Source organism: Vombatus ursinus, unplaced genomic scaffold (genome assembly GCF_900497805.2).
Source record: "Vombatus ursinus unplaced genomic scaffold, bare-nosed wombat genome assembly UNPS02009173.1, whole genome shotgun sequence".
NCBI lineage: Eukaryota > Metazoa > Chordata > Mammalia > Diprotodontia > Vombatidae > Vombatus > Vombatus ursinus.
Window position 1 is genome coordinate 9,709,591 of NW_020948951.1, and position 14,491 is coordinate 9,724,081.

At 43.9% G+C, this 14,491-nt stretch overlaps 1 protein-coding gene across 4 annotated transcripts; it reads right to left on the minus strand.

The window, feature by feature from the left end:
- Positions 1 to 341: 341 nt before the first annotated feature.
- Positions 342 to 14,399, minus strand: BORCS8 (BLOC-1 related complex subunit 8). 4 transcript variants are annotated; one of them, XR_003568196.1, is made up of 7 exons: positions 14,294 to 14,399; positions 11,928 to 12,040; positions 3,309 to 3,373; positions 2,464 to 2,571; positions 1,257 to 1,326; positions 801 to 983; positions 342 to 529 (listed from the first exon to the last, which is right to left on the minus strand). XR_003568196.1 is itself a non-coding variant. In XM_027851198.1 (6 exons), exons 1-5 carry the CDS (start codon positions 14,382 to 14,384, stop codon positions 1,293 to 1,295), a joined length of 411 nt encoding a protein of 136 aa, XP_027706999.1. In that variant the 5' UTR covers positions 14,385 to 14,399; the 3' UTR covers positions 342 to 529; positions 1,257 to 1,292. The 4 variants fall into 4 exon arrangements, 3 of the variants coding, with proteins under 3 accessions (XP_027706999.1, XP_027706998.1, XP_027707000.1); XM_027851198.1 differs by lacking the exon at positions 801 to 983; XM_027851197.1 differs by lacking the exon at positions 801 to 983 and having other exon boundaries at positions 342 to 547.
- Between the last annotated feature and the right edge of the window lie 92 nt (positions 14,400 to 14,491).

Below are 14,491 nucleotides of genomic sequence, written 5' to 3' on the forward strand. Positions count from 1 at the left end.
AGAACACTACACTAGAGGGTCAGGAGACTGAGGTTCTAGGCCCAGCTCAGCCACTGACTCATGGTGTGTCTGACTTTGGGCAAGTTAAGTCACTTCCCTTGATCTGACCTGTTTTTTCATGTGACCTTCAAGGTCCCTTCTCTGATACTGCACAAAAAGATTATCAATATTTCCCAGAAGAGCCTTTGGGCCAGGAAGCCATTTGCACTGGCTCCTCCAACAGAGAGATGAGGCTTGGTGGTCCTGGGGATGGAAAGCTGTCCCTAAGGAAAAAGACATCAGGCTTCTCACTTAGTGGTAAGAATCAAGAGATCTACTCCTAAGACAAAGAGCCACAGTCGTAGGGTTTTTAGAAATGTCTTCTGCTCATATTACGGACCAATCTGACACACACCCATTGAGGTCACAGGAACCTCTGAGTCAAGGGGGGTTGGAACCAGTGCTGGCATGATAAGGGACCTTTTCTCTTCCTTGGTGCTTCTGGCTTCTGACTTCTGAGCCTGACTGGTCTTCTGGGGGCCTTTGCTGCCTGGAACACATGGATTACCTGGTGAGATGGGGAAAAGTAATGACACACTAACAGAAAGAACAGCTGGAGAGCTAGCAGCAATAGCAGCAGTGGTGATGGCAGCAGGGACAGCAGCAGTAGCAGGTTAAGGTAGAAAAAGCCAAGGATTTGAAAACCAAGTACTATTACTTAATGCCTCGATGGCCAAGGGCGAGTTATTTTGCTTCTTGGACTAAATTCCCTCCTGTGTAAAACAAGGATAATTCTGACAGTGTTGGTGTGAACAAAGTACCAAAGGAATGTGGAGATCATCAAGCGCCATTTCTACTCTTCGCCAGCTCTAAATTCCACGATCCTCAATCATGGTATGGCACACGGAGTCCACACCTGGAGCATCAGGGGTAGACTCCGGACCCAGTCCTGGCTCTGCCTCTTCCTGTGGGCCCTGGCGTCTCTTCTTCCTCAAGGCCCTCGCCTATAAAGTGAGAAGGCTGGATGACATGATCTCGGAGGTCCCTCCCAGCTCTCCCATTCCATGGCCTAAGATCCCAGGTCTGACATACCAGGCTACATTCTGTGGGCCCTCCCACCCTGACACTTTACATCCCCAGAGCCCTATGACTAGATTTGATGTCCACATGGGGAGCTTTGTGGATAGGTTAGAAAAGTGAAGTTTCCATCTCGAAATAGAAGGCAGCAAGATTAGCCCCACAGCAGCAGGATGCACCACCCCCATCTCTACACTGACCTGGGAAGGTGGAGAAAGATTTGCCTCATCCAAAAATCAGGCCAAGGAAGGAGGCTTCGGGGCAGAAGGGCTGTAACAAAACATGACCATCACACAGGCCAAGAAAACCAAACCAACCCAACAAAGCTCAATCTGTTCTCCTCCCCTCCCAGGAAGGAATCAGGAAGGAGCCAAATCCAAATTCAAAGCTGCTACAAGAGCCCTGCATGCCAGGACTTTTAGGAGGTACATAAATATGTGTACACATTGACTCATCTGTGACTTCAGTAGAAACACAGATATATGCTGGCCAACTCTGGGCCAGGCACTTGTCCTAAGCCTCAGTTTCTCCATTTATAAAATGAAGGGGTTTGATGGGATGATGTATAATGTGCTCTCTCCACTGACATTCTGTGATTCTGTGACTATCACTCTCTCTCTCTGTGCAGGAACCAACTTGGGAAATTGTGGCCCAGAGGCTGGGCCTTAACAAGTCAGGTTAGGGAAGTGCTAGAACTAGAACCCAGGACTTCCTGACTCCCAATGTTCTTTCCATTACAATGAACCAAAGAGTCAGGAATCTTAGTTGGAAAAGGAGGGAATAAGTCTAAATCCTGTAAAAATCAACAAACTGAAGCAACTTAGGCAAGACAGAATTAAGCTCTCTGAATCAAAACCAGGCTTGTAATTTTGCCAGCAGACTTTTTATTTGATCCCTTCAAACTGGCCTTCCCAGAAGGAACAGGAAGGAACCGATAGCAGCCTTAGTCTTTTAGCAATCTGTGTCAAGAGGCAGCAGCAAATAGGGGATTCTGCCACTTGGGGATGGGGTGGCAGTGGGGAAGTATTTCACAATGCCTCCTAGAACCACCAATCCAGAAAAGGCTCCCAGAAGCATCAAAAAAAGGAGGCTATGGGAGGCTTAAAGTATAACTTATTCAAATTAGCTAGCAGGATGAAGAACAAAAAAAGGGGGGCTACATATTAGCCAAAAATATTCTTCCAGATGTATGAAAATAAGCTATTTTCATTTCAACATCTGAAAACTCTACCTGTATTCTTGCCCAACAAAGAAAAGCCACATGAAGACTAACAAAAGCAATGGGAGGTTTTCTGCATTGCTCTGGGCAGCACTGTTCTTAATTCAACTAGGTCATGGGTTCATGCATTCTTGCCTACAACATCCCTGGTGGGCAGTGGATCTTTGACCTCTGCTCTCAGGAGCTACCTTCGACCCTGAGAAGTATTCAGCTGGTCCTTGATGCTGATGGCCTGCTTCAGCAAGCCCTCAATGCTTCGGAAATGAACGTTGCTATCCATCAGATTCTTCACAGCACTGAAATACAGGGAGGGACAGAGAGAACAAGAAAGGCAGTTACCAGGGTCTGTCCGTCCCACAACCACCAATGTAACGTGTGGGATGGGTATGGTAAAAAGCACGTCAGTGTTTGGCAAAGGGCTCTAAGGCTGCTCTCAGCTTAAGGGAGGATCCATTCATGTGCCTGGAGGACGGGGTCACTGGTGTGTCAGGGTTGAGTGCAGGACTTGGGGCTGTCTCTTCTAGAATGCCCTCCCCATCCTTCCCTTCACCCCAAAGTATGTCCCTCCCCTAATCCCCTTAAACTGGCCTCGTGCACTGGCTCTCTTTTGCCCCTGCTTTGTATAATACTTATCTGTAGAACATAAGCTCCTTGAGAGAAGGAACTGGGTTACTTTTTAAGTCTTTGTAGTCCCAGCACCTAGCACAGTGACTTGCACGTAAAAAGTATTTGAACTAAAGAAATGTGAGTTGCTAAAATTATGTTCAGCCCAATTCCGGGGCAGGGGTACAGTAACTGTTTACTGACTTGAACTGAGAGCCAGACTCCATCTCCAATATCTGGAGCAGGACATGAAGAAGAACGAACCATCACATGCAGTGTACACTGAAAGTAACCTGGGTGATGACCTCTGGGGTCACACACAGAAGGCATCCCTTCTAGAGGGAACAATTATCCTTTCCTGCTCAGTGCTGGGATCAAATTCTGTCTGCAAATGTAGAAAAAAAAGTTAAAATTAAGCTCCTGAGTTTACCTGCAGGCGTACTCCACTGTATATATGGCTCCCTGGCTCTGTTCCTCCCAGTTCTGCATGTCAGACTGAAAAGAAATGCTGGAGGTTATTCAATGAAAGCCTTTTCTTCTTCTCCTTTTTTTCTTTTCCAGAGGGAGTAGCGGGGGAGAAGGGATTGATCAAAATTTAGATTTTGGATAAAATAATAATGTGCTGTAGTGGAAAGAGAATTGGCCCGAGAACCTGAGACCAATCTTAGCTCCACTGCTCTCCTGCTGAACTACTGGACCACAATCCTTCAATGTGACTAGACAGGTGATGTCTACTCTGTGGCCCCTTCCAGCACCAACATTCCATAACTGGTTTATGACAAGGCACATAAAGTTTGCCTAGACCTGGATCTTCCCCTTAAGAGCAATGGGATGAAGACAGACTGAAGCACGGAATTACTTTGCTGCGGTTGACATAATAGTGGGGATAACTCGCTTTGACCTTGGTGATTAGATTATTCTAAGAACCCCCCCAATCTTCCTCAATCAATTACAAACCTCAGGAAGTACAAATTTGCTACAAGAACATACACTATTTTTTTGAGAGTTCATATGACCTGAGAGGAGTTGGAAAGCTAAAGTTTACCACAGCAAGGGTCTTATTTTTGCCTAGTTAAAGCAAAGATGTGCTTTCCCAGGGATGACTTTAAATGTCATCTGTTTTGAAAGTTTAAAAATCTATACCTTTGCTTTCTGCCACCAATATCTTTTTCTGTATCTTGAAGCTTTCAGGTACATAATTAGAAAGGAGCAGCTTTACATGAAACATCTTATCTTTTAAAGTACCCATCCACCCCTGTGAAAGAATTATTTCCACTTAAGTCCTACTCTAATGACACTTAGAATCTGAAAAGATTTGGGTTCAAATACCACCTCTGACATATATATACTATACGATTATAAGCAAATCACTTAAGATCTCTGAACCTCAGCTTCCTCACTTAACAGTCTCAGAGCTAATACTTCTTATGATACTTACCTCATAGGGTGAGTTTGAGGATCCAATCAGATGGTATTTTTTAATCCTTAAAACACGATTGAAATGTCTGTTGTTATTACTCATTGTGACATAGGAATGTCCCGGGTTGTTGGGAGAGCATAAAATCTGACAAGTCCTCCCAAGATGGAGCCATTCTTAGCTCATCTTATATGAAATCAAAGAGGAGCAGCAATCCAATGCTGGTGGAAGGAAGAGCCACATACATGAAATCCTCGAAGCAACCATTTACATCACTACAGCATTTTAAGGTTTCCAAAGTGCTTGCTTGAGAAGCACCCAAGTGAAGGAAATGGGTATAGCTTTGACAGTATACTAACGATAAAACGAAAAGTCCTTGTTAATTTCCTAAGACCAACTCTAGCTACCAAGGGCAGTCAAGGGCAGCTGGGCTGACAACACACCTAGAGAGCCACACTGTAAATCCTGATCATCATTTCTAAGGTAGAGGTAGAGGCTTTGAAATATTCATTTTCAAATTAAAACCAGACTGATGACAACATAGAGGGCTTTGACTCTTCCCTCACATCATTCTTGGCTTGCAAGGAGGGAGTCAACAAAAACAAAAACAAGTAAGCAACTTGCTGTATGACCCTGAGGAAGTTACATCCCTTCTTTGGGGCTCAGTTTTCTCAACTACATTTTTAGAGAAGGCTGAACTACATGACTTTTAAGATGCTCTAATTCTCCAGGTCTGAAAGCCTACTTGTCTTCAAGACCCTTCTAGACCAGATCAAATAGCAGCTTCTCCAGGAAGTTTTCTCAGACCTGCTCAGCTGGAAGTGACTTACCTTCCCTCGAAAACTCCCACAAATCTCTTAGGGCAGGGCTTTTTAAATCTGTTTCACTCTCAATCCATATGGGATCGAGACCCACAGTTTAAGTAATGCTGCCTTAGGGGATTTAACCCATCCTTCCTTATGTTAAGGTAAGCCTAGATTTCGGATAACTACCTATATTTACAGCATCCCCTGACCCTACTAGTCTGATAAACCTAAAAAGAAAACGCAGTTAATCTGGTACAGTGATTTGTTCTGATATTCTAAATTCTCAAAGATCTCCTCTAGCTCTGAAGCATAATATAATAGAAAGAACACTGGTCTTTGGAGCCAGGATTTGAATTCAGGTTTCTATTGACCCCAATTTCTAGAAGGAATCTTTAAGAGTTATTGAATTTAATCCTTTTATTCTGATAGGTAAGTAAACTGAGGACCAGAAAGGTTAAATAACAGCGCCTCAGAGTTAGAAGGGAGTAAAGTGACAAACTAACCCACCCTTTCCCTCACCAATTTTCTCTCTCTCTTTCTCTCTCCTTCCCTCCCTCTTTCCCTTGCCCCCATGCTCTTTCTCATGTTCTCCTTTCTCCCTCCCTGTTTCCCTTCTTCTTTGTCTTCTTCTCTCTTCCTGCCCCCCTCCCCTGTCTGTCTCTGTCTCTCCCTGTTTCCTGATTATTTCAACAGCCTAACTGGTCTCCTTGTCCAGGGGTCTGCAAACTACTGGGCCAAATTCAACTAGATTCCTGTTTTTGTATGGCCAGTGAGCTAAGAAAGATCTCTACGTTTTTAAACTATTAAAAAAAAATCAAAAGGATACTTTGTGAACATGAAAATTACACAAAATTCTAATTCCAGTGTCCATGAATGCAATTTTCTTGGCACAAAGTCACACCGGTTAATTTGTGTATTGTCTGTGTCGGCTTTCACGCTACAACAACAGAGCCAAACATTTGGGACAGAGACCATATGTGTCACTGTCACTGCTTTGCCCCACCACCGAATTACACATCATAGGAATAAGGTTATAACTCAACAGGGTTTCAAATGCCCCATGTATTGTTGAAATGGGACATTAAAAAAAAAAAACTACCACTGCATCCCCACCATATCAAATCAAGAAGGAAAAAAAAGTCTTCTTATGATTTTTTTTGAGCTCAGGGCAAAAACTAAAATTTTTTTGAATGAAAAGAACTGCCTTCAACCACTATCACTGACCACTAAATGGCTTTGGAAAGTAGCTTTTGTTGTGCTCAGTCATTTTTCAGTCATGTCTGACTCTCTGTGACCCCATTTGGTGTTTTCTTGGTAAAGATAGTAGGGTGGTTCACCATTTCCTTCTACAGCTCATTTTACAGATGAGAAAACTGAGGCAAACAGGGTTAAGTAACTTGCTCAAGCTCACAGAGGTAGTAAGCATCTAAGGCCACATTTGAACTCAGGCAAATGAGTCCTCCTGACTCCAGGCCCGGTACTCTATCCACTGCACTGTCTAGCTGCCTCTAGCTTTTGCAACAGACTTGATAATGTTTCTTAATGAATCCAACCTGAAAATTACTAGGTAGAACAGTGCTTCTGCGCAAAACTTAAACTGCAGTAAAGTCAATTCTATGACAACTACCATTGTTTGAACCACAAGTTATGTCAAGCTGCTTTATCCATTTCCTGGGCTGTCAACGTTTAAAACAAGAAGGGAAATCTCCATTCCCACACAAATTGGCAGCGAATGGATTTTCTGAGCTCAAACAATGATTCCAGCAGCATTTTGCAGACCTCGATGCAAATGCAAAAAGAATTTCCATATTTCAAAATCCAATTAACCAAAATCGAGGAGCCTCTACCCTTCAAATGGTAGTGATTAATCTGCAATATAATGAGCTGCTAAAAGGCAAATACCAAGAGAAGGATCTAATAGAATTCTAGAAATGCCTTCCAGGTGATGAATATGTTCAAATAAAATCACCTGCTCATGGACTGATGTCAGTATTGGCAGTAACTATCTGTACGAAAGAGCATTTTCAAAGTTGAAACACATAAAATCTCATTACAAACCAGCACTAACAGATGAACATTTATAATTTTGATGAAAGAGAACACCAACTTTGAACCCAAATGAAGCAAAATGTTATTCCCCACCTCCATGGCCCTCCCCCCAGGAAGTATTCCATTCTTTTCATTAGTAGACCTGGACTACAAAAAACTGTACTCAATCATTATATTTCATCACTTAAAATTTTGTTTTCTCTTATTATTACTTACATAATATCTTTGATTTTGCCTCTTGGCTCCAAAAGCCTAAAATACTATCTAGCCCTTACAGAAAAGGTTTGCTGACCCCTGGTCCTGGCCTCAAGCTTCTCCCCACCCTTGTCCATCCTACAGGATGCTGCCAAAGCCACGTGGAACTTGACCTCGTGTCTCTCCTTCTCATCCTTAGCTGTTTCAACAGATCCTCACCTGGGATGACATCACATGTTGGTCCCCCTCCACCAGACTTCCTATCCTCCAGATATGGTCTACCCAAGACAGGTCACAGCATGCCATGAATACCCTCTTCTTTCTGAACATGTGAAGAGTAGCCTAATAGTATGTAAGGTTTTTAGGATTGCTATTTAATACTACTGAAGCTTACAGTTTATATTCACTGTTTATCTCCCTCTCTTCCATCCCCATTTTTTACTTAGAGGATCAGAGATCTGAGTTGGGTCTTTGAGATCACTGAGTCTAAGTCCATTTTAGAGAGGAGGAAACTGAATAATGAGGCAGAATCGGAATCTGCCCAAATCCTCTTTCTGCAAACATGATCTTGTGCCCACTGTACCACACTGCCTCTTTCATATAAGTGATCAGCAGTGAAAGGCTCAGACAATGATCATCTTCTATCACACCGGGTGAGACTTTCTATTTATCACACCAACCTAAGAAAAGACCTTCTGAGGATGTACTTAGTGGTACTTCGTGACCAAAGATGGGCTGGCCCTTCCCTTCCTACCACAGTTAAGCTTCAGCACAGTTTTCTTCTAATTCTAAGCACTAGGGACATTAGTATTTACAGTCACCAAAGGCCCCAAGATTCATGCTGTTGATGCTTTTCTTGCCTGCTTCTAATCATGCAGAGGATTCTCTTCAACCATCCTAAAGCTCTCTGCACCATGACAGAACCATTGATCATAAACCAGGGATGACGAACTGAGAAGAGGAAAATGGAGTTGGGGTATCAAGACCCTGCATTAAGGTATTCTGCTGAGCAGGGACTTTGGCTACTTAAAATGCCTGTCAATTATGCAGAGGCTACTTTTTTCATGCAAACAAATCACCTGAACACGTGAAATAGCCATCTTGGCACTTAGAAATACACAGACATTTTACAGAGGACTTTGCCAGTTATATCTGTCAAATAAAGAAGATAACCAAGGTTCTTTCCAGTGCAAAAGCTCTCCACCTTTTCAACTATCATGTGCCCTTTGGAAGTCTGGCAAAACTGAAGGAGTCTTCAGATTAATGTTCTTAAATGCATAAAATATGAGGTTACAGATGAAATCATGTTTCAGAAAAACCTGGGAAGACTTAGATGAGCTGATGCAAAGTAAAGTGAGCAAAACCAGAAGAACATTGTTCACAGTAACAGCAATGTTGTAATGATGATCAACTGGGGAAGACTTAGCTACTCTGATCAATACAATGATCCAATATAATTCCAAAGGACTCATGATGAAAAATGCTATCCTCCTCTAGAAAGAGAAATGATGGAGTCTGAATGCAGACTGAAGGATTCTTTTTTTACTTTCTTGTAGGCTAAAGTGCATTTTTTTTCATTTTATTTTTCTTGGTTATTCCACCTCCCTCTACACAATATGGCTAATGTGGAAATATATTTTGCATGATTTCATATGTATAACGGGAATTGTATTTCTAGTCTTCTCACTGGGTGGGGGAGGGGTGAAAGGATTTGGATTTTTTTGGAACTGAATTTGGAATCTGGAACTGAAAATTCTTTAAATTCACAAATGGAACCAATCATACTGAAATTGTCATCAAAATCTGGGGGTGGGGGGGAAGAGGAGTTCATGAACCTGAGAAGAACCCCTGCTCTAAAGGGAAGTAAACAGAGTAAAGAACACTGGACCTAGCTTCAGCACAGAATGGAGTTTAAATCCCAACTCTGACACAAGCTGTGTGACCTGAGGTAAATAATTCTCTATGCCTCAGTTTCCTCATCTATAAAATAGTGACAACACTCTATGGTATCTACTTCACAGAGTGTCATGAGGATCATGTGAGAATGTATACAAAGCACTTTGTAAACTGGAAAGAGTCACATCAATATCAGATCTCACTACTCGGGATTCAGTGCTGGCATTCTGTGTTCCATATCTTAAGGGCCCTTCAAGCACCAACATTCTTTGATTCCATAAGACTAGCATGTGTTTACACTAATGGGACCCCTGAGAAAGGATTAAAAACAACAAAGAGACTCCAAGATTTAGGGGCAATGAGGAAAAAAAGCATGTTTGAAAATGAATTTTTTGTATTTATACAGAGAAGTAAATTCTCAAGCAGAAGACAAAGGAACAAGGTGAAATCTTCACTGAACTTGTATCTAGGTAAAACCCCACGAGCCCAATCCTGCTCACAAACTTTAAAAACATTTACACTTTCCAGGATTTATGTTTTGTGTAGATGTCAGATATCTCAACAGGTGTAGCCCTGGCCCATGGGACAGAAATGCATGAGCATTTCAATCACATCAGTCTTACGGGTTTACTATTAAAGCCTGATTTGTGAGGACAGCCAGATGTTCACATCTGGAGTAGCAGGTAAATTTATTTTATGTTAATAATAACTTGGAGCTTTCTTACTTATATCACTAAAGCTGTTGCCAGGCAATTTAACATGTATGAAACAGTGTGCCTGGCACTGTGCTAAGCTCACATAGAAAGGTAAAAGCCAGGCCCTGCTTCTCAAGGAGCTTGTAGTCTAGGAGTGGGGAACCTTTGGCCTTGAGGCCACTGTGGTCTTCCAGGTTCTGGGGTGCAGCCTTTTGACTGAGTTCAAGTTTCACAGAATAAATCCTTTTATTAAGGGGATTTGTTCTGTGAAGTTTGGATTCAGTCAAAGGGCCGCACTTGAGGACCTAGAGGGCCACACGTGGCCTCAAGGCCGCAGGTTCCCCACCCCTGTGTAGTCTAATGGGGGAGACAACATGCAGATGACTATGTCTAAATGGCAGGTAACTATTTCTTTCCAAGGATGTTCAAAACCACCTGGACTTTCCTGACCCCAGGTTCCTATGCTGACCTCCCTTCTTTGAGTCCATCCTTCACCCCAATGGCCAGTGACTTACCCTAACACAAAGTCCTGACCATGTCAGTCCCCTACTTACAATAGCCTGAAGTGGCTCTCTCCAGTGCCTATGTGACAAAATACAAACTTCCCCACTCGACAGGTGGGATTCTCTGGGAGCTGGTGCCAACCTAACTTTTCAGTCCTTTCATTTTTCTCCCTCCATTCTGTCCTCTAAGAAATGAACTACATTACTTTGCTGCCTCTTCTCCCAACACTGCCAAAGCCTAGAATTCCTCCTTCCTCATCTCAGTTAAAATGCCACTCACTCTTCAAAACCCAGCTCAAATACTACCTCTTCCATGAAGCCTTCCTTCCCGGGTCAGAAACAATTTTCGCTCCTTAGAATCTCCATAGCATGCTTTGTAACTCTTCTGTACTTAAATATCCTATAAAATGGAACATGTTATTTTTGTAGGAAAGCAACCTAGTACTCAAGTTCCATAAAGGTGGCAGGTAGGGTCTTATCCAGGTTTTCATCAGTTCCAGAAGCAAGCAGAGTCAGTTTACAGTGTTAACAGTGACTAACATTGATATAAGCACTTTCAAGGTTTCCAAAGCATTTGTGGAAAGGATTCTCTTGATTTTTAGAAAAACAGAATGGAAGAGAAGTAAGCTGACTTGCCCACCAGGAAGTTGAAGTTTTAGAAACTGACCTCAGGCCTAACTTCCCAAAGGTATTGCTCTTTCCCCTACAGCACATAGCAAAGAAACTCAGAGCTATAGGGGACCTTTGAAATCATCTTCACAGAGATGGGGTAATGGACATGAACAACTGACAGACTCAACTAAGGTGTTTAATTTAGTTAAACTACATTCTCTACCCTTCCTTTTTTATTATTATAAGTACTGGTTCTTTGAGGAGGGGAAAAAGAAGAGATATTTTGGGAAGCTGTGGTAATGTAAATAGAGGATATCAATTTAAAAAACTTAAGTCATGTAGTCCAAACCCTACTTGAAATATGAATCCCTCTACAACACCCCCTCCCTTGCTGTTTAAAAAATTCCAGTGATGGAGGGATCAGTATTTCAAAATAACAGCACATAGCAGTGGGGGACACCTTTGATTGCTAAATTGCTCCTGAAACTGAAATCTGCCTCCCTATATCCTCTACTCAGTGGTTCTAGTTATATCCTCTGAAGCCACATAGAATAAGTATCTCTTCCTATTACAACCCTTTTAATACTGATGACAGTGATTATATTCCCCCCCACTCCCCTAAATCTCTTCAAAGCTAAAATGTCTCTAGTTCCTTCCACCGGTCCCAACCTGACAAACATGACTGACTCTCAAGCTTAAGAGAAAATGCTCTTTTGCAGGGGGAGGGGGCCTAGGCAATAGGGTTAAGTGACTTGTCCAGGGTAGCACAGCTAATAAGTATCAAGTGTCTGAGGCCAGATTTGAACTCAGGTCCTCCTGAATCCAGGGCTGGTGCTCTATCCATGAAACTGTGCTAGCCACTGGCTCTAAGCTCACCTTATGTTGGGCTAACTCCGGCAGGGAGCGCCTCACATGTTCCTGTAGGCGATACAGTGCCACGGATGGCTCGTTGGCCAGGACGTAAACACTCTCTGTGAATTTATCTGTAACTGAACCCAAGACCAGTGGCCACGGTTAAGACACAGTCCATATGAAGAAAGATCCCAAAATAATGAAAATTACCTCTCCCCTCCCCCCAACTCTTATACTTTCCCAAACTTATCAACCTTCCACCCAAGACCAGCTCTAGAGCAGGCAAGTTGCTAGAATTCTAGAAGTTAAGGGCTACAGTAGCAACTTATGCATCCTCGAAAGAGGAAGATATCTGAACCTTCCCTCAACAATACAGACTGAAAACAACTGATGTCTATTATAGTTTTTGTTCAAATTGATCCCTTGGCATATAAAGATCTGACCTTGTTCACTCAGGTGTTGCATTACAATTGGCCAGAATAGCTCAACCCATCCCTGAACATAAACACTCTGGCCATATTATATTCCAGAAGCCTAAAAAACCCAAAACAAACAAACAAACAAAAAACCCAGGATCTCAGAGGGCCAGGAGAGAGCTACTGTCTTCTGAGAAGACATACCCATCTAAGGAGCTGACAACCTAGGCATTTGTTCATTCCAATTAAGCCCTACCAACCCCATCTTTCTAAATAAACATTGGGACAATGAATCCCTTTGGATTTTGATTGAAAAAAGAGAAAAGAGAAAGGAAATATCTGTGAAGAAACCTAGTTTGTATGTGTATGTTAGGGAGTGGGCACTGATGTCAAAAGAGAAAAACAACCTTGGGGAAAATTGGAAAGAATTGAAATAAATGTCTCAAGAGGAGAGAGATGAGGTGGACAGGGGTTGGATTTGAAGTTAGGAAGACTCCCCAGTTCAAATTTGGACACTTACTAGCTGTGTGACTCTAGGCTAGTCACTTCACCTCTGTCTGCCACAGTTACCTCAACTGTAAAATGGGAATCATAGTAACATCCTCCTCAAAGAATTGTTCTGAAGGTCAAGCTAGATAATATTGTTAATGCCTGGTACACAGTAGAAGCTTAATAAATGTTTATTCCATTCCTACTGCAAATAAGCCTCCCCCCTCCTTTTTTTTTCCTTGATAGAGGGAGTATTTTGAAAGAAAAAATCTGGTTTGGGACAGTTGGGGTAGGAAATAACTAAGGGGCATAAAATCATAGATTTCATTCCGAAAAGGGTCCTTAAACAACTATCGGACTAGATAGGTATTGTATTGCACTAGACAGACTTCTCATCTTTACATATGAGGTCAGGTCTAACTCGGGAAGGAGGTTGTTAGAGGAGTAAAAAGAACAAGTTAATTGGAGGCGGGCAGAGAGGAGAAACTGGTTTATAAGGCAATTCCACCACTGCTCTGACACAATTTAAGTCAATCAATCCCCTTCCTCTCTCTGGGTCTCAGTTTCTCTATCTGTAAAATGGGTGCCTTGAGCTAGGTGACGTCTAAGGTCCCTTCTAGCACCGACAACAGAGAGGGGAAAAATGGGGCCATGAACTGGGAGACAATCGGAGAAGGGGTGAAGGGCTCTCTTGGCTAGGGATCCTCCGGAACATGGAGGCGTCTCAGAGCCTTCCAGGATATGGCATCACAAGGGCCCTCCGAACCCGAGGGTGCTGGGGTTCTCCACCTTGCTAGTGTCTGGACCCCTTTGGCCGCCGACCTGGGGAAGCCTACGGACTCCTCAGAGAGACGTTTTTAAATGCATAACAAAATGTGTAAGGAAATCAAAGATTAGCGAAAGTAAGGATGCATTTTGTCCCCATCCTAGTTTACGGATTCCCTGAAGTCTATGGTCTGCAGGTGAGGACCCCGCATCGTTCAAGAAGGCACCCTCAGACCCAGAGAGGGGGAGACACTTGCCCAGGGTCAGACAGCGGCGTCTCCAGCCCGCTCCGATTTTTCACCTCCTCCTCCTCCCTCCCCGGCCCCCAGTCCCCGCCCCGCCACCTTTCTTCCCCTTCAGCTGCATCTCTGCCTCCTCCATGGCGCCTCCGCGCAGCCGGCGGTTTGTGGCAGTTAGTGGCGGTTGGTGGCGACGGGAAGTCTCGGGGGGCCGGGGATAAGTGCAACTCCTCGACCGTCCCGGCAGAAACTCATAGCCGCGCCGCTCCAGTTCCGCTTCCGGTCTGGCTCCCTTTCCCCACCCGGCCCTCCTCCCCGCCCCCTAGCCCCAACCCTGGGCTGTGACTTCCGCCCGGGACTGGGAGAGAGACAGAAGGGACTCCCTTCCTGGCCTTGGGTGGAACGGACACTCCCCGAGGGGCTCAATTGGGAAAGGGGAGGCCTGGGCTCAGGGAAAGGGAGAGAGGTTCTATAGACCCACCTCGGACCTCGTGGCCAGTCTCCCAGTTCACCCCCACAATGCCCACGGGCCTCCCCCAAATCCCCGCACGAGCCCCTCGGGAGAGTGACATGGAAATGGGCGGCGCCGTCTCTTTAAACCCCGCAGCCGAGGCGGTCCCGCCCAGCTCCTAGGTGATTGGTCCCGGCGGGAGGGGCTCGGGTGGTGCGCAGACGCACT